Raw genomic sequence first — 18441 nt, forward strand, 5'->3', positions numbered from 1 at the left:
GGGGTGGCTCTGCCCTCGACACCGCCATGCCAAGCAAAAGGCTTTTCATGGCCACCTGCAGCCTGACAGCTGCCCTGCACCCCGGGAAGCCTGGATTAGAGCTTGGCCAGGCTGAAAATGTGGAAGGCAGGTCTCAGGGCAGGTGGGTAAGAGATGAAGGGCACTGAGGAGCCTCTCGCGGACCGGAGTCTCTGGCCCAGGGAGAAAGGCAGGGCTTCTAGAGAGTTTCACAGGACAGAGGGAGGCAGCATGTTGGAATGGGGAGTTAAGCCCAGGATTCCTCCCTGCTTGTGCAGCACTGAAGCTTCTCGCTCTCTTTTGAGAGTTTGACAGTAGGGAGGCAGGTATGGCTATCACTCCCCCTACTGAGGAAGCCGAGGCTTGGGCAGGTGAGGTGACTTGGTCAAGGTCACGCAGTGTGTGCATCAGAGGCAAGATGGCAGTGGGGGAGTCTCTGGTGGGGTCTCCCGCTGCCAGCCCCCCTGCTCACCCCAGTCTGGACCCAGGCTTTCAGGGCAGCAAGAACTTCCTTGCCCTCCAGTGAGGGGCTGGTTAACTCTGGCACCCGGTGGGGGGCCCCCAGGAGGGGTGCATCTTGCCCTGCTCCTTTCCTGGCCCCAATTGGCACGGGCACCTGGGAAGGGCAGCTGGCCAGCCACGTGCCAGTATTACTTTAAAAATAAACCAGGGAAGAACGAGGCTTAAAAATAACCCCAGGGATGTGTGAGGAGCTAATTACTACTGCAGCCCCCTGTCAGGACTTTGGGGAGTGTGGACCCCCTGGTGCCCGTGTGTTGGGTCCCCTCTGCTCATCTCTTCCAGCTGGGCGCCGGGTCACAGCATGGCCAGGGGCAGGCAGGGCCTCTGAATCTGAGGGTAGGCGCTGGAGCTGGCCCGGGGTGTCCTGGATGGCCTCCTTCATCTTCAACGGGAGGCAGAGGCAGGGGAAGGAGGAGAGCACCCAGGCTGGGCGGAGAGACACATGTGCCCTAGGTCCTGGTAGGGCTTCTCGTGACCCTACTTAGCTCTAGGACTTGCCTCATGACTTTGCCTTGGAAATCCTCAGGTTTCAAAAGGGACTTTGGGGTCCTGAGCCCCGCTCTTCCCTGAAGTGCCTGCGGGGGGGGGGGGATGGCGGCCAGGTAGCTGGTTTTGCCAGTTCTGTCTCCCTCTTTAGAACTCCTGACCACCGTTTCTCAGGTGTACCATTCTCTTGAAAAGAACTTCGAGGTCCACCTTGACCCAGGGGGTAAGGAGGCATGGCCCTTCAGGCTGCCCACCCCTGGCTGCCTCCACAGGCATCTCTGGCCTGTGAGCTCCTGTCTCTGGACCCTCAGTGCCTAGTGGGAGCTGGACTGCAGCCTGGCCAGGCCTGAAAAGCCCCCGGGCTCTTTCCTGGGGAGCAGCAGCTGAAGAGGCAGGAACCACACTCCCATCTCGAAGACCGAGGCTCCCCCAAAGCCCTCAGGAAGTCTTGCAGAGCTCCCCCCTTTGGCAGGGGGTGTGAGGACATCCTGCCATGATGGGGGTGGGGTGGGGAGGGGACATGGGGCCCAGCTGCGGGCGCAGCTGAGGACAGACTTGCAGGATCAAAGAGAAAAAGCAGAGCTTACCCCAAGGAGGGAGGCAGAGGCCAAGACTGCTGGAAGCTGACAGAAATGATCAAAGGCCAAGGCTGGTTGGGGTGGTGGGAGCAGATGTGGGAAGCAGCAGCAAGGGGAGACAGGCAGAGCTGGGAGTTGGTCGGGGGGCTACTGCACGACAAGCAGGGGCTTTGGGGTCAGATGGGCCTGGACTCGGGCCCCTGGCTGGGTGCCCTGAGCTCATAACCGTGCTGGAACTTGGACCTCATTTGCATAATGGACATAATGATAACTACTCGTGGGTCTCTGCAGGAGGGCTTGTGAAGCATTTATGAAGAGGCCTGGGGACCGGGAGCTGCGATGTTGTGTCTTCTCTCCCCTGCCTCTCTTGGAATCTGGTCCCTCCATTCCACCTCCGGCTCCACAGATAGAAAAGTCGCCCCACCACCTTCTCCCGCTCCCGGAACAAGCCGTGGACTGCGGCCCTGGGTTCTCACAGTCAGTGTCTCCCACGGCCGCCAGGCTGCCAAGCGCACTGGTTGTTTCCCTGTGGTCATCTGACTTGATTTCCCAGCAGCAGCTGGCAGCTGACGGCTCCCTCTCTCCTGAAACGCTGCTCTTGCTCTCCAGGTTCCTCTCCAGGATCTGGCCGGCCCCCTTTCCTGCCCCTCTGCACCCCCACCTTGGTGGTGGTAGGCGGAGGGGGCTGCGTGCTGGCCCTGGGGCTTTTCTCCCCTGCTCTCCCCTCTTCCCCGCTGATCTCATCTAGCCACAGGACTTTAAATATTATTTCCATCTGATAACTCCCAAATGTGGATCTCCGCTTTGACCTCTCCCTGGAGCTCCAGACTTGTCTGTCTAACTGCCCCCAGGGACTCGTAATAAGCATCTCCAAATTAACCTGTGTGTCTAAAACCGAAGTCTCAGATCTCATCTCTTTACCAAACCTGTTACTCTCTGCATGTTTTTCTTTTCCATCTCAGATAGTGCTTACCCTCCATCCAGTTGCTCAGGCCACAGACCACCCTCGACGAGCCTCTTGCCCTGATGCCCACGCTCTCTCCCTCCCTCCTCTCCCCCAACACATGCATCATGACCAGCATCAGGTCCGGCCCTTCAGCCCTGACACAGACCCTCAATCCACGCCTGCTCACCACATCCACAGTCTCCACCCGGGTCCAACCAGCCCTGTCTCTCAAGACACTGGAAGCTTGGTAGGTCTCCCAACTTTCCTCTTGAACTACAGCCACCCGACCTCCACAGGGTAGCCACAGCGATCTGGTAAAAACTTTCGTCATGTCACATAACAAACCTGCTTAAAACCTTCCAGGAACTTCCATTACACTTGGAATAAAACTCAAGCTCTTGACCATGGCCTCCATGGCCCTGGAAGCCCCAGCCCGTCCACGCTTCTGCCTTTAGGCTCGGTGTGCCCGCAGCCCACTACCCTTTCTGCTCCTGTTTCTCAAACATGTCAAACTCTGGCCCACCTGGGCGCTTTGCATTTGCTGTCCTTCCCTCCTCCCAGGCTCTTTGTGATTTTTGCATCCTATAGACGCCTCCCTGGAAGAATTGCCCATCCCTCGCTCTACCACATTCTCTTGGGTTTCTTTGTTTTAAAAAGATTTACTTATTTATTTTGAGAGAGAGAAAATGAGTGGGGGTGGGGGTGGGCACAGGGAGAATTTCAAGCGGTCTGCCCGCCAAGCATTGAGCAGGGCTCCTTCCCACCACCCTGAGATCATGACCTGAGCTGAAATCAGAAGTCGGGTGCCTACCCGACTGAGCCGCCCGGAGCCTTACCACATCATTTTGCTTTATGGTCTCCTGGCACTTGCTACCAGTGAGATGATGGTCATTTGTGATCATATAACTCAGTTTATTGACTACTTACTTCCTCTGAAATGTAGACACTGTGAGGACAGAGCTGAGGCTTAGGGACCTAGAATGGTGCCTGACTCATGGAAGCTGCTCAGAAGAGTGAGGGGAGTGGAGGGATGACCGTGTGGTTATCGAGGGAGTGGAAAGGACCAGGAGGCTGGGTCTCAGGACTGGCTCTGTTAATGAACTGTGGGTGTCTGGGGCAGGTCACCCTCCATTTCCCCCTGCCCCCGGCCCCGGGTCTCAGTCTCCTCATCTGGAAGAAGGAAGTGTTGCCCCGAATCAGTGATTCTCAAAGAATCCGAAGGACCCCAGGGATGGCTGTGATGCCGTCCAGTGCCAAGCTGAGCCCTGGTTCTGCACGAGTATGTCAGCGTCGACACCCTGATCTCCCCCCTTCCTGGGGCAGGCTGAGGGCGATGCGTGCCACGTCCTTCGGGTTGGCCTGTGTATGCTCTGCAACAGGTAACATGTGATGTCCCATTCACATTTGGAGATATTAAACCATGGTGGGGACCCAGGGGCTAACCCTGGCCCCTCAGAGATCGAGAAGGTCACTGGTCTAGGCAGGACGCTGGAAGTTGGACCATGAGCAGGACTTTAGGTCCCAGCGCCCTGGAAGCCTCCGAGCTAGCCTCAGGCCAGGAGGGCAGGACTGGTCCCCCCCCGCCCCCGCCGCAGTGTACTCAGCCTGGGCCGGCTTAAGGCCAGAGGCATCCTGGGAAGAAGAGTATCTGCGGCCTCTCTCCTGGCCACCCCGCATCAGACAGCGCTGCCTGGGCTCGGCCTGCTTTCAGACCACGGCTGCCTCCCACACCCCACCCACGACTGCTGTGGGAGCTGCCAGCTGGGGGTGCCGCCCTTTCCGGTGGGAGGCTCCTGCATTCCAGCTGTCCCAGGGGCTGGGGCAGTGGACTTGCTCTTGCTGATAAGCGGGGCCTCGGCCACAGTCAGAAATGCTCTCTTTCCGAAAGGGGTGACTTGGAGGTCCTGTACAGAGCTCTATTCTTGGGACTGGACAAGAGGAAGTCCCTCCAGGGCTCAGCCAGCATGGGGTGAAGTGGGGACAAGACTATAATCCTGGGTAGTGTGCTTCTTAGGAGGGCCTGGAAGCAGAGACCAGGAGTAGGTCCAACAGAGACCGTCAGAGCTGTAAGGGGCTCAGACGCACCAGCCCAATCCCTTGCCGATGAGGCTGGAACGTGGCAGGTAGGACCTGCTGCGGGTCTCCCAGGCGGGTAGGAGCTGAGAAACAGTGGAGGGGATCGCATGTCCCACTTTCCTTAGCTCAGTTGCAGTAAGCTAAGTCATTAGTCACGGCTCTGAGAAAGGACACACAGCCCACCTCTGTGAATCAGGTTGCTGACCCTGATGGACAGGCAGGGGACTGACCGCAGGGCCACTTCGGTGCCCAGGGAAGATGAGTGTTTCCAACTCTGGGGCGCTGAGCTGGGCCTGACACCCAAGGGGAGGGCTGCTGCTGAATTTGGGTCCAGGTTTTTCTCTCTCTGGCCCCGCCTGGAGGTGGATCAAAGACCAAGAGCCCCCCAGAGGGTCCTACCCTGTTCCACCCTCCCCTTGGAAAATCCAGGATGCAGGGTCACATTGAAGAGGGAGTCACCTGGCTCGGCCAGACCAAAGGCCCCCAGTTTGTTCCCAGGTGAGTGATGCTCACATGGCTGAGGGGCCTTGCTGGGGCTGACCCCCTTCCCTGGGGTCAAGAGCAGTCTGAGAGCTAAAGCTTTGAAGGTGGGACCTGTCCCTAGGACCCCACTGAGACTCTCAGCTCCTTTACCTCGGGGGTGGGAGGCACCGGCCCCTTCTCCTGGGGCCACACACTGACTCCTGCTGTCTCTGCCACCTGGTTGACCCCAGGATTGTCCCTTAGCTGCCTCTTGAATGTTTCCTAAGTACCAAGGAAACCCAGAAAGAAAATGCTAGCCCCTGGCTGGCAAGCGACCCAGCCTCCGAAGTACAGAATGCAGATTCTAATAAGCGCTCTCCTCCCTGGTGCTTCCCAAACCTGGCTGCAGATTCCTTTCACCAGGGTACTGTTTAAAACTTACAGGCCTCTGGGCTTAGCTCAGGCCTAATGAATGAAGTCCAAGGGCCAGGCCCTGACACCCATCGCTCTGGCTCCAAACAATGGCTGTTCCTGGGACAAGCATCCTATTTGGTGGTCAGGGGCCATCTTACCTGTCCCTCCACACACGGGGGAGCAGGTGACTTGCCCAGTTGCCCCTGACAAAGCCTCCTCTCTCACTCACTGGCCACTCCTAAGAATCATCGCTCTGTTCTCATTTTTAGGCTTGGGTTCCCATCCTGTTCAGAAAGAAGGCTTCGACAAATGCATGAGACTAAGACCACCCCGTGACAACTGCCCCCCACTACTGCCCCTGCTGCCCTCCATAGGCTGACACGCACTTCTGCACCAACCCCACACCCATGCCTTGGGAATAACCTACCTCCGGCCACTGTCTAGGAGGTGACAGAGGGTGTGGTTTAGGTTTGGAGGGTCCCGAGTTGACTCCTCCTCCCACATCACCACCTTAGGATCGCGGGAAGGGACCTGATGCTCTCTGGTCTTCTTTGGCAAAGTAGGAGTAATGATACCTAAGCCTTTGGGTCTCCAGGAGCCTCGGAAGAGATACTGTATGACCCAGGGCTTTATAAGCCAAGGGCTCTGCATGCTTCACACATCCCTGTTCTGCCTCTGGCCAGCAATCGGCCTTTGTGTGCGTTCCCTAACTCCTCTGAGCCTCCGGGTCCTTGTCTGTAAGATGGGGATTGCAACAGTGCCACTGTGGTTGTGGCCGTGGCCGTGGCCGTGAGGATCGAATGAGGTGATACATGCAACGCTCTGCCCAGAGGAACCTCCCAGTGAATGGCAGTTTTGGCTCCTAACTGTGGAAACCAAGGCCGGCTCTGCAGCGGAGTGGCTGCTCCACGTCAGGTCAAAGATCTGGACAAACAGCCCAGGACAGACCCCCCTGGAGCGTCAATCTTAGGCTTGCTCCTGCCTGCAACCATCCAGCCGCAAGGTCCCCAGGAGCTCCTCCACACTAGCAGGAGGCCTGGGGCCGTCCTGGAGGAGAGGGCCACTTCCTGTCTGAGAGCCTGGTGTCCTCCTCTCTGGGCTGCTCTGCTGGGGCCTGTCAGTCTGGATCTCTGGAGAGAGCCCCCCAGACAGTCCTGCAGCTGGCGGGCTGGAATGTGCCTCTCCGGATGTTTCTGAGATGGTTATTTCTGCATTCGAGCTGTGGTCAGGAGGCCCTACACATTCCTGAAGGGAGACACTGAGTCCATGCCAAGCTGTGAAGTCTTGAGCAGAGATGCAGGGGTCTGAGAGCTGGGGTCTGGGGTTGTCTCTGCAGAAAATATCCACACGGGGTCGTGTGACAGTATCTCCTCGGTCAGCTCAGGGCTGCCCCGGGGCTCCTGCATACCATCCATAAACCTGGGTTCGGTCTGGGCTCCAGAGTGGCCCTGTGGCCCAGAAAAGGAAGTGTGGTGACGGGAGGGAGGGAAAGCATTCTCTGGGGGCTGAGGTCTGCTGGGTGACCAGGGCGAGGGAGAAGGGAGATAGTCAGGATTCAGGTTTATCACCCTCTGGTTCAACTGGAATCCTGGGGGCACCTACTGGTGCAGCTGGGGTTATGAGGGCACCCATGGGTTCAACCAAGGTCATGGAGGCACCTGCTATCAACTGAGGTGATCCACTGGTTCAAACAGGGTCATGGGGACGCCCAGTGATTTAACTGGGATCATGGGGACACCCGTGGGTCAGGATCCAGGCAGGAGAGCACAGGTTGGGGGTTGCACTTCCCTTTTCCAGCGTCTGTGCAATCAAGTCTGCCCACCAGAGGCCAGAAGACAGCCCCTCTACGGTCCGCCCCTGCCCCTGCCCCTTTCCTTGGACACACTCATGCCCTTCAGCCTGCCCCATGCTGTTCCCTCATCTAGAAACTTCTCACTGCCCATCATGATCTACTAGAGTCCTCACTCCTCATTCAAGCTCCCTCAAGTGCTACCTTCTCCAGAAAGCCTTCTCAGATCTCTACTTTGAGTGTCTACTAGGGTTCAGTATATATAATATTCAACTGTGGTTTCAGGATTCCACGGACCAGAGGCTCCATGGGGAAGGAGCTGGGTCTTCGTTTTCTATTCTTTCCGTGCCGAGTATAGTGTCTAGTACTCAGGAGATCTCAATGATTTTTGAGGGACTAGGGGTCCCTCTTTGGGTCGTTGGACTCTCCAGGCTGCCCCTCTGAAGATTAAGAAATCAAAGCATCTCAGGGTTGGGAAGAATCTTAAAAGCCCTTTAAGGTAGCCCCCAGTCTGATATATGGGTAGTGTGATGATCTTTTTGACGTGTCAACTTGGCTAGGTTAAAGCCTGTAGTTATTAATCAAACACTAATTTAGGTTGCTGTGAAACATTCTGTAGATGTAACCGAAGTCCATAATCAGTTGACTTTAAGTGAGGGAGATTATTTCATATTATCTTCGATAATCTGAGTGGGCCTGACTCAATCATTTGAAAGGCCTTAAGAGTCAAACTGAACGTTCCCTGAAGAAGAAATTCTGCCCGTGGAAGGCAGTTTCAGCCCATGCTGGAAAGACTTCCGGCTTCCTGATAGCCTACTCCATGGATCTCAGACTTGCCTAGCAGTCACTACTATCACCTAAGCCAAGTCCTTGTAATATGTCTCTTAATATAGTTCTCCTACAGGTTCTGCTTCTCTGAACCCCAACGGATACAGGTATCCTCTGCAACTTGCCCACCCAGTTTCTTCTTGTATGCTTCCTACGATGGGGAGCTCACCACCTCTCAAGGCTACGTAGTCCATCTTTGGTCAGCTTCAACTCGAACAAGCTCTTATACTGGACTTGATTAAGTCTAAGGACTGGACCCACTGGTGCTGGTTCAACCCCTTGGGCCCAATCAGCCCAAGGTTGGTTCTTTTATCTTGCAATAGCCCAGCAGATATTTGAAGGCAGCATGCATGCTCTCCACACCTGTCCCTGCCAAGTGTCCTTCATTTGACACACTGCTCCCCTCCTCTGACTGTTCCCCAGGTCGTCCCTCGTATAGCCTGCCTTCCACCTGTCAGTGCATTCCACACTATTGCCGATGACAGAGTGAGTGTGTCTAGGAGCCATAGGACCATGGGCCTGGAGACCTCCCTGAGTCTTTGCTGTCTGGATCCCAGCCCATGGGAAGCTGGGGGCTCTTCTTGAAAGAAGAAATGAGCCCAAACCTTTTCTAAGGGTGACTGGAGGCTGCACTGCCCCTTGGGATTTTGGGTAGCCGCCATGAGGGATGAGCCAGTTTCCCACTTGGACATTTAATCTCTGGGGCACACATTGTCCATGGATTTGAGGAGCTTCCCCGGCAGATGCGGAAGGAATGGAGGACAGTTGAGGACAGCGGATACCAGTTTGCAGGCTTCTCCATAGGGAAGCCCTTCTTTAGGCCTCTCCTCCCTTCCCCTCACCCGCGGGACCACACAGCTTGTGGCCTCACCGAGCCTCCATGGCTGGCTCCTGCAGGGCAGCCACAGCCCCTCTCCAGCCTCAGCGTCAGGATGCACTAGCTCTGAGGCCATTGGCTCTCATATTCCACAACCAGATTCCTAGGGATTTTTCCAGCTCTACACATTCTTGGTCTTAAAACCACAGTCCACGCCTCAAGTCTACTCCCCAAAGTCAGGTCTCCAGGTTGTTTAGATCCTGGCTACTGAAGTGTGGACTATGAATCAACAGTACCAGTGTCCCCCGGGGGGCTTGGTAGAACGGCAGAATCTCAGGGCCCCTCAGACCTCCTGACTCAGAATCTGCATTTAAACCAGATGAACCAGGTCTTTCCCTGCTCACCAGTGTTTGCAAAGCATTAATGTATCCACATCGCTGAGCAGGACTTCTTCAGCTCCCCTGTGGAACATCTCCTTGTACAGGTGGGAAGCCTGAGGCACGCCAGGGAAGTGTCTGCTCTTCCCACGAGTTCAGGGGCAGCAGGAGAGAGAGAGCAGCTGGAAGGATTTGTCTAAAGGGCAAGAAGAACCCTGTTTCTAGCTCCCGGGCCAGGCTCCTGCTTTGAATTCCCAGCAGCCACGTGCCCCCTCACAAAGGGGTCCTGTGTGTCACCGGAGGAAGGAGCAGGAGGCAGGAGCAGTGAGAGCCTGCTTTTGTGGAGGCAGAGGGTGGGAGCTTGGCCCCAGCCTGAAAGGGATCCCAGGAGGCCAAAGGACCAAGAGGACTGGAATGGATTGCTCTAGGTGGCAGCTGAGGCCCGCTCTGGAAAACGGGAAGGTGAAGGTATGATCGTGGCGGTAGCTTGGGGTGGGGGGGGCTCCAGGAGAGAGTGAGGGGTGGGTCCCCAGGATCTGCCTGGGAACTGCCTTAGCCCGGGCAGTTTCTGGACAACAAGGAAGTGTTGTCCAAGCTGGGAGGCGGCGGCATCACTGGGACCCTTGACTGCTCTCTCCACAGCGACAAGGGGCTGGAAAGGCATTTGTCAGGCAGATCTCTGCCGACCACAGGCTAATAGGCGGGTCAGGAGGAGGCCCAGGGCTAGCAGAGCAGGCCGGCTGGCAGCTTGCTGTCTTCTTTAAGAGCCTGACGGGGGCGGGGGGCGGGCAAGAACACCAAGGGAAGTGTCAGTAAACAGGGCTTCAAGGCCAGCTCTGAGAATAACTGTCAAGTGTAGCCTTGACCATGCCCCTTCTCTGATCTGAATTTTCCCTTCCACCCTGTAAAATGAGAGGGTCAGAGATAAAATTCTGATTTCTCTTTGGGCAAACTACTCTTGAGGGCGAGAGATCCTGACGCTGAGGCCACAGCTGAGTGTCCTGTGCGGACCCTGGTATCCCATCCTGCATCATTTGTGACGTTCATATGGAAGGGACCGCAAGGGCTCCTTGGAGTGGGGGGAAGGGGAGGAGCCACATGACTCTGTGGAAAGATACTCCCTACAGCCCTGGATGGAAACCCTGGCGCAATCGTTTAATATTTCTAGGGTCCAGGGCCAATTCTCGAACTTCTCTGAGCTTCCCTTTCTTTGACCATAACAGAATGAGAAGGCCCGCCCTCCCAGGGCAGCGGTGAGAGTGCCGGCTGTGGGGAGTGCCCCAGACAGCGCCCTTGCCCTTCGGGTAATAGACCCACCCACGTCAGGTCCCTGCGTCCAAGGCAGGGATGGGACGTGAGGGAGCGCCCATCTGGGTCTCTGATAATGATCTCCGTCAGAGCTGGGTCTCTTCCCTGGCTGCTGGCTGACTGCAGGGAAATCACTTTTACATTTTTTTTTATTACAAAATCAACTCACAGATTCACCGTTTGTGCTGCCAGCTGAAAGCTGCTTATAGTGGCGATTTGCACTAAACTCATCTGTGCTTGTTTATGTTTTCTTTGAAAATACTTATTGTGTTGGTTCTGTCCCCACTCTGGCCAGCCTTGTGTCTTCTATTTCTGGTCCTATTCTCGCCCCCCACTCCCTCCCTGTCTCCAGCCCCCAACCATGATGTGTGGGAACTGGAGATGCAGGTAGGAGGCATGACAGTCAGAAGGACCTCTGATCAAATACACCCTCTTTGCAGATGAGGAAACTTAGGGTCACAGAGGACCAGCAACTGAGCTAAGTGGAGCTGGAACTCTTGCCTCCTTATTCCAATCCAGGGGTAGGTTCTCCTACCACTGTGAACCTCACTGTCCTTGACCGGTTTCCTGCAGGGTCTGCCTGCTCAAAGGAGGGAGCATTGCCCTGAGGCTGGATGTCAGGCCAACTCCAGGCATGGGTAGGATCTAGAAACCTGGGTTGGGAGAATGGGATTAGGAGAATGCAGGGAAGGGTGTGGCAGCCTCTGGTCCCCAACACCACCGTCCCCTGTTAGGAGGGAGCAGAGGTAGCTGTGGTCTTGGTAATCCTTGGGAAACCAAGCAGTTCCTTTCTGTGGGGGGAGTGATAGTAATAATACATGAACAATAATGTTAATTACATTGATCATTGCAGATGTGGCTTATTAAGTACCTATTTGGTACCAGGCGTTTCCTTTATATTATCCATTTCCTCCTGGGAGGCAGGTATCATTCTCCCCATTTTGCAAATGACAAAACAAGCTCAGAGAGACTAAGTAACTTGTCCAAGATCATATAACTAGTGGCAGGGGGTGGGGTGGGGGAGGTGAGTGGAAAGGCAGGTTGAGGGATAAACCCAGGCACTCTGGCTTCTAAGCCAGAGCCCACCTTCCTAGACCACCACAGAAAAGGCTTGTGCAGTCAAAGCAGAGGGGTGGCCTGTGGGCAGGGAGGAAGGAAATACTGACCAAGAGTGGGCAGTAGGACTATTCCAGGCTGGGCTGCCCCTTCACCCTACCCCAGCAAGTCAACAGAGGACTGGAAACAGAGGAGTGAAAAGCAACCACAATTCTCGGTGCTAAGAGAGATGGTGGGTCTTGAGGGGAACCGGCTAGGGTGACGAGAGAGTTCTAGTGGGGGCATCCGAGGGCCTCGGTTCTAATCAGGTTTGTGCTTGCGACTTGCTGTGTGACTTTGGGCAAGTCACTCACCTCTCTGGGTGTTTGGATGATTGCTGATGTCTCCTTTCACTCTTTTATTTGAGGACTCTAGGATGTATTGGGTGGCAGGTCACTTCTGTACTCTCCTCCTTCTTGGAAAGATGTAAAAAGTACAGGGTCCTTCGTGAGCTGCCTGCTTGATTTCACAATCTAAGGACTCCCAGGCCACGTGATGGGTGATGGGAGCCTGTGCTCAGCTGAGAACAGGCTGGAAGCTGAGGAGAGAGCAGAACAGAAGGTTTTCTGCCCCAGCTCCAGCAGCTAATCAATCACATGGCCTGTTGTTGCCTTAGAGCCCCGAGGATTACGGGGGCCCACATGGGAGAAGAGCACCTGTGAGTCTGTGGTGGTCTCAGGTAGGGCCTGGTGCTGGGCACAGCTCTGCCACGTGGTCTGGGTTGGTCACGGGCTGGGGTGTGGGGGAGCGGCAGGCTGGCCGCAGTGTGCTGGAGGGAGAGGCACTCTCCTGGGAAGGGCTTTGCCAGGGAGAAAAGACAAGCCTTGGCTCCTTGGTGCCCTGAAGATACAGGGTCTGGGCTGAGTTCTTGAAGTGGGGAAAGAACTGGCAGGAAAGCCAGGGCATGGGAGTCAAAGAGGCTCAGCTGAATCTGGGAAGGTGCCATACTTTCAAGTCACAAGGCCACGGGTGAGTCATCTACACACAGCGCCTTAGGTTCCTCTGCCCAGAAGTGGGGGTACTAATGCCCCTCTTGAGGGGGTGGCAAGAGAACTGAATGAGAGCGTATAGAGCCTGACAAACAGCAGACAATCAATGGTGGCTGCTAGGATTACTGTGGCTGTTCCCGCGGTTAATAATAACAATAACAAGTAAGAGGCGTCCTGCACGAGGGGAAGGAGTGGAGGCCCGGGAGTCAGGCTTGGTTCACCTCTGGCTGTGTGACTCCTGTCACCTCTCTGATTCCTCATCTGTAAGAGGAGGGGGTGGCCCTAGATGATTTGGAGTCCCCTTCCAGCTCTGACAGCCTCCAGGCTATGAATAGATGGGGCTGGGGCCCTGGAGGAGTTTAATGACTCAACAGCCAGAGAGGTTAAGCTTCCCAGAAAAGAGTTTCCATTTGCGTTTGATGAACTTAGGGCACAACAAAGGAAGGGTTTCCTGGCTGGGAGGCCAGGGATGAGGGAGCTGGAGGAATCCTTGCAGCCCATGGAGGCTGTGACTAACCAGGTGAATGACTTACTCAGACCCTGCTGACCCTCAACCAACCAGGCCCGCCCGAGAGCACCCTGCGAGCTGGCATCACCGAGCACGTCCCGGCCATGCCAACTTCCGCTGGCTCTGGGCTTCACAGCATATGGAGACAGAAGCAGCAGCCAAGAGACCGGCAGGGAAAGAGCACTGGGCTTGGAGTCAGAAGACCCAGCTTCAGGTTCTAACTCCACTGCTCACCAGCTGCATGACTTTGGGGGAGTCCCTTCCCCTCCTTTCCCACCATGGCTTCATCTGTGCACTGGAGCTAATAATACCTGCCCTGGCAACTTTCCTGAGCGGCGAAGGCTGCGACTCAAGAGATGAGATGAGTGTGCTTTGTGATCTCTAAGTGGGAGGTTCTGTCATTTTTCTATCCCAATGTGAGTCCCGGTGACTCAGGAGACCAGTTTGGGTCCCCAGAGGGGTCAGGTGGATAGAGGCTGTGCCTCTGGGCTTTTGGTCATCATCTTCTAATACAGGGCCCCTTCAGGCCATCTGATCACAGCCCAGACAGGCTTGTCTTAGAGCAGAGCCCCTGTGGACCGTTTCCAGCCAGATGGTGTAGCCAGAGAGAGAGGTGACAAAAAGCCAGGGATGGTTGGGTGGGGCAGGAAGTGGGCAGTGCCCTTCTGGGGCTCCCACAGAACTAGGGTGGTGCCTTGATGCTGTCTTTCTTCTTGCCCAGCACTATATCAATAAATATCACCAGAACAGCACTCTGTCTGCCTCTACCACCAGCTTTTAGCATCTGTCTGGGTAAGGACTATAAGCACTTTAGGAAATGCCAGGGATGGAGGGGAAGGATGATGCCCTTTCATTTCTGCACACCTTCAGCCCATCAGGAACATTCTTTGTGTGCTCGTGTGTGCCACAGGGTACTGTGCCAGCCCTGGGAGAACAGAGATGGGAACCACAGGGCCCTGCCCATACAGAGGTTAATTGCAATGTGGTTAAAGAGACAAAACACATCCCTTAAAATGTAAATAACCATGCAAGAGAGCCTACACTGTCACCCAGGTTGTCCTGACAGTGAGTCCTGCTAAGTTGTCCAGAGTGATGGCCTGGGATGGTCTGGGAGACTTCAAGGAGGAAGTGGGATTTGAGCTGGATCTGGAAGGTTAGCTTGGACAAGATAAATAGAAGACAGAGAAGAAGGTGTGCCTGACAGGCGCGCTTAAGTTGTTCTCAGGAGACGGTATGGCTGCTGGCTGTGGTGGAGGGATCATGTCAGTAAGAAGTGAGAAAGGAAGCCAGAGATAGAGTTAGAGCCAGGTACAAAGGTCCTTCAATTTGGGATAAGGAGCATTGAGCTGATTGCACAGGCAGCCGGAAGCCACTGAGGGCTTCTGAGAGGGTACTGGTATGGTCAGAGCTGCACGTTGGGAAGATTCTCTCTGGCAGCATTGTCCAGAGGGAGATGGTTCCACGGGGGAATGAGGCTGGAGGCAAGGTCATTTGGGAAGTTACTGTGGAGCTAGGGACCAGGGGACTGAGAAAGGGGATGTATAATCAAAGGCTGCACTTGTGGGAAGAGGAAGGGGAAGGCCTAACTCTTGTTCAGTGCTCCTGAAACCCTGGCAGGTGGCAGGGAAGTGGGGGAGGGGAGGCTCCTTCCTGGGCAGGTCTGAGTCTGACTATTCTGCCCCGAAGTCAGAGGGTCAGCGGGACCCAGAGATGCCCCCATTTGGGCCACATTCACTCTTGGGGCCCTCTTCTTCCTCTTCTAAGAGGGGAATCCAGAGACTACATAGCAGAGCTCCCCATGGACCCCAGAGAGGAGTGGAGCCTTGGGACAAAGTCCTGCAGTGGACAGACTGCAGAAACAGTGTCCAGTCCCACCTTTTACCCCCTCAACTCCTGTGGACTCCCGGGAAAACACTGCCATCTTGTCATGGGCTATGCCAAGTGGCAACGAGCCCCGGGGAGCTCAGCCAAAGCAAGGAGAGGGACTGGAGAGAGGAGAAGGAATGGAAAAGATGGAGGCCTGGAGGCATCCCAATGGGCTTTGTGGGAAGGTGAGCTGGGAGCGTGCCAGCACTGGGTGGAAGGCCTGAGATCATTTTAGCCAACCTCTCATGGTCTAGAGGTGAGCCTTGAGACCTAGACAGAAGAAGGGACTTGCCCAAGGTCATAGAGCAGGAAAAGCGATGGAGCTGGGCTGGAATCAGAGTCTTGGGAGCCGGTGCGGTGTTTACTCCTATTTGGACACTTCCTAATCGCACTGAAGATTCCTTTCCTGGACATCCATCTGTGTGCTTTGTGCATGCGTGCCTGTGTCTGCCCTCTGTGTGCTGTGTGTGTACCTGTGTGTATATGTGCCTGTACCTATGTTGTGAGAGAGTCTGGGTGTGTGTGTGGCCTGCGGCACCGCTGCTTGGAGAAGAGAACTGAGGCCATTCCTGCGGGGTGACTGTTTTCCCGGGACAGCAGAGAAGGCAGGCAGAGCTGGATCTGGCTTCCAGCACCAAATCTGCTTCCCTAAGAAAATTAAAGGCACTGGCTGGCTGCGCCCAAACTCTGGGAGCTGGACACACACACACATACACACACACGCGCGCGCACACACACACACACGCAGGCGTGTACACACACACACACACACACACACACTCCAAGCGGCACTCACAGAGGCAGTTAGAGGGTGTTTTAGGAACCCAGAGTAGGCAGGAGTACCACGGAGTGCCCGAGTACCTGCATCCACACGTCTCCCTGGAGCCCCAGCGGGTGTAGACACGCCAAGGTGCGGAAGCCCATCTGCCAGGGACACGGAGTCGCGCGCTCCCCGCCGCTCTACGCTCAGCTCTCTGCTCCAGGGCCTGGCCCGGCCACACCCCTCCTCCCCAGCCGCCGCCGGTCGTTCCTGCCCCTCTCACACACTTCAAAGTCCCCTGAGGCCCTCGCGCAGCCTGGCAGGGACAAGTTAGGGCTGGCCCGGCCGGAGAGTCAGGTCCGGAGCCAGGAATCGACGCCTCCCCCGAGTCCTGTCCCCGCGGAGCAGACAAGCCAGGCTGAACTCGGGTTTCTGGCAGCGCGGGGTTCGGCGCCTAGACCCTCTCGGGGGATCCCCCCAGTCCTGGCCGGCTCGGGACTACCCCGGAACACGGCGCCCAGCCCCCGGGTCCCCGCCCCCCGCCTGCGAGTAGTTACCGATGGTGGTGATGACGGTGATGGCGAAGTAGAAGGAGCCGGCGAAGCGCCACTGCACGCCGGCCTTGTGCGGCTTGAGGCGCAGCACGACGCGCTCGAGCTCCTCGTAGCCGCCCTGGCTGAGGTTGTAGCGCGCCCGCAGCTCCTGCTGCCGCAGCTCCAGCCGCTGCCGCTCGATCATCTCGGGCTCCGACTCGAGCGCGTCGAAGACCGCGGCGCCCACCAGCAGGTAGGTGAAGGTGCACACGATGAGCGCCAGCGTGCGCACGTTCTGCCGCTTCATCGTCCCGCCCGAGCCGCCGCCGGCCCCCCGGCGCCCCCGGCCCTCGCCCCGGCCCCGGCCGCCGCTACTGCTGCCCCGGAGGCGGCCTGAAGGGGGAGGGGAGGGGGAGTGAGCGGGAGAGCGGCGGAGAGAACGGGCAGGACCGTAGGAGAGAGACCCAGGGAAAGAGATAACTAGACAGAGAAACGCCTATAACTACAGAGAAAGAGAAAAAGAGGCAGAGGGGGGTGTGACAGATAAGGAGATAAAGCCAGAGGTAGACTCACAGGCGCAGAAAAAGAAGCGGCAGGCAGAAAAATACAGAGCGAGAGAGGCAGAAAGCGAAAGATGGAAACAGAGCGACAGAGACAGGGAGACCTGGATAGCTGTAGATAAACTGATGACGGAAAAAGAAAAGCAAGGAAGGGAAAAGGAACAGGCAGAGCGAGTCCTCCCCCCACTCCCCCCATCTCCGCCGAAATCACAGCACGCTTTAGCTGGAAGGGACCTTGGGTCTTGCTGTGCCGCCTTTTATTATGTCCATGGGAAACTGAGGTGCAGAGAAGTCAAGTGACACGCAAGGGCACACGGTGGTGAACTACTGCCAGCACTGGGACACAGCCATACTTCCCTCCGCCCAGGCCACACCCCCTCACCTCCGACCAGGCTGCTGGCTGTCTTAGAAACAGGAGGGCACAGCTGTGGACCTGGGCACCCCAGGGCCAACACCCAAGGGAAAGCCCTGCTTTCATGAAATGTGACCCTTCCCAGGTCAGTGCGGCTCCTGGAACTGGCTGAGAAACACAGGCTAGCAGCCTCAGCTACTGGTACTGAATCTCAGGCTCTCCTCCTCTGCTCCCCCAGGGCTGTCACACTGTCTTGACATCCATAGCCCCAGTCCTGCACAAGTGGGCCAGGCTGGGCTTGGGGTGGGCTGCCAGAGACAGTGCCGGACATGAATGGGGGCATCCCGACAGAAGAGGGATCTAGCTGAAAAAGGGCACATGTGGCCCAGACCAGGAGGCTTGCTGACAGACTAGGGGAAGCAGAGAGGTCTCTGTGGCTCTCTGTGCCTCAGTTTCTTCCTTTGTCAACATGGTGGTAGTGGTGGTGAGGAGGGGCAGGCCGTGAGACCTCAGATGAGGTGTCACTGCCCCTCTTAGAGTCTCGCCTCCTTATCTCCCCGATGAGGTGCCGGGGCAGATGATCCCACAGGCCTTGCTTAGCTTCTCACAACTCCAGACTTGGATGGGCTGCGTGAGCAGAATGATCGGAATGCAAATCCCACTGCCAAGGAGGGTCAGAAAGTCTTTCACGGGACCCTGGCACAGGCCACGAGGAGAGACAGGGAAGAGGCCCCAAGGCTCCTGACTGAGGGTAGGTTGAGGAGGAGAAGAAGAGAAGCAGGAGAGCCATCTGCCCAGAGTCTGGCCTGACCCGTCCCTGCTGGGCATCTCAGTGCCTTTCCGAAGAATGCTCCCCACCCACTGCTTCTTTCAACCATTCATTCAGAGTGTGTATCCATCATCTGCTGTGTGTCAGGCTAGGCGTGTTCCATTTATTATCTCTAGTCTTACCACAACCCCGAAAGGTAGGTATGGTTATGTCCATTTTAGAGATGGGAAAACTGAGGCAAAAGGCGGTCCTGAGAACTCCCCAAGGTCGTTCAGCTGGAAGAGACTTCAGTCTGCCTTCCAAACCCATTCTCTTCTCCATAATGACTCCTGGAGCCTCAGTTTTTTTCACCTATAAATGGAATGGCTAATTATACTAGAGTCTTCGA

The 18441-nt window shown here is 56.2% G+C and overlaps 1 protein-coding gene across 1 annotated transcript in view; it reads right to left on the reverse strand.

Annotated features, from left to right (window-relative positions):
- KCNK3 (potassium two pore domain channel subfamily K member 3) overlaps positions 1-16762 on the reverse strand; it is a 37856-nt gene extending 21094 nt beyond the window's left edge. Inside the window, 1 exon segment of the mRNA XM_034659777.1 lies at positions 16397-16762. Coding sequence (XP_034515668.1) covers positions 16397-16679 — 283 coding nt within the window. The 5' untranslated portion in view covers positions 16680-16762.
- Positions 16763-18441: the final 1679 nt, after the last annotated feature.

Source organism: Ailuropoda melanoleuca, chromosome 4 (assembly GCF_002007445.2).
Source record: "Ailuropoda melanoleuca isolate Jingjing chromosome 4, ASM200744v2, whole genome shotgun sequence".
Taxonomy (NCBI): domain Eukaryota; kingdom Metazoa; phylum Chordata; class Mammalia; order Carnivora; family Ursidae; genus Ailuropoda; species Ailuropoda melanoleuca.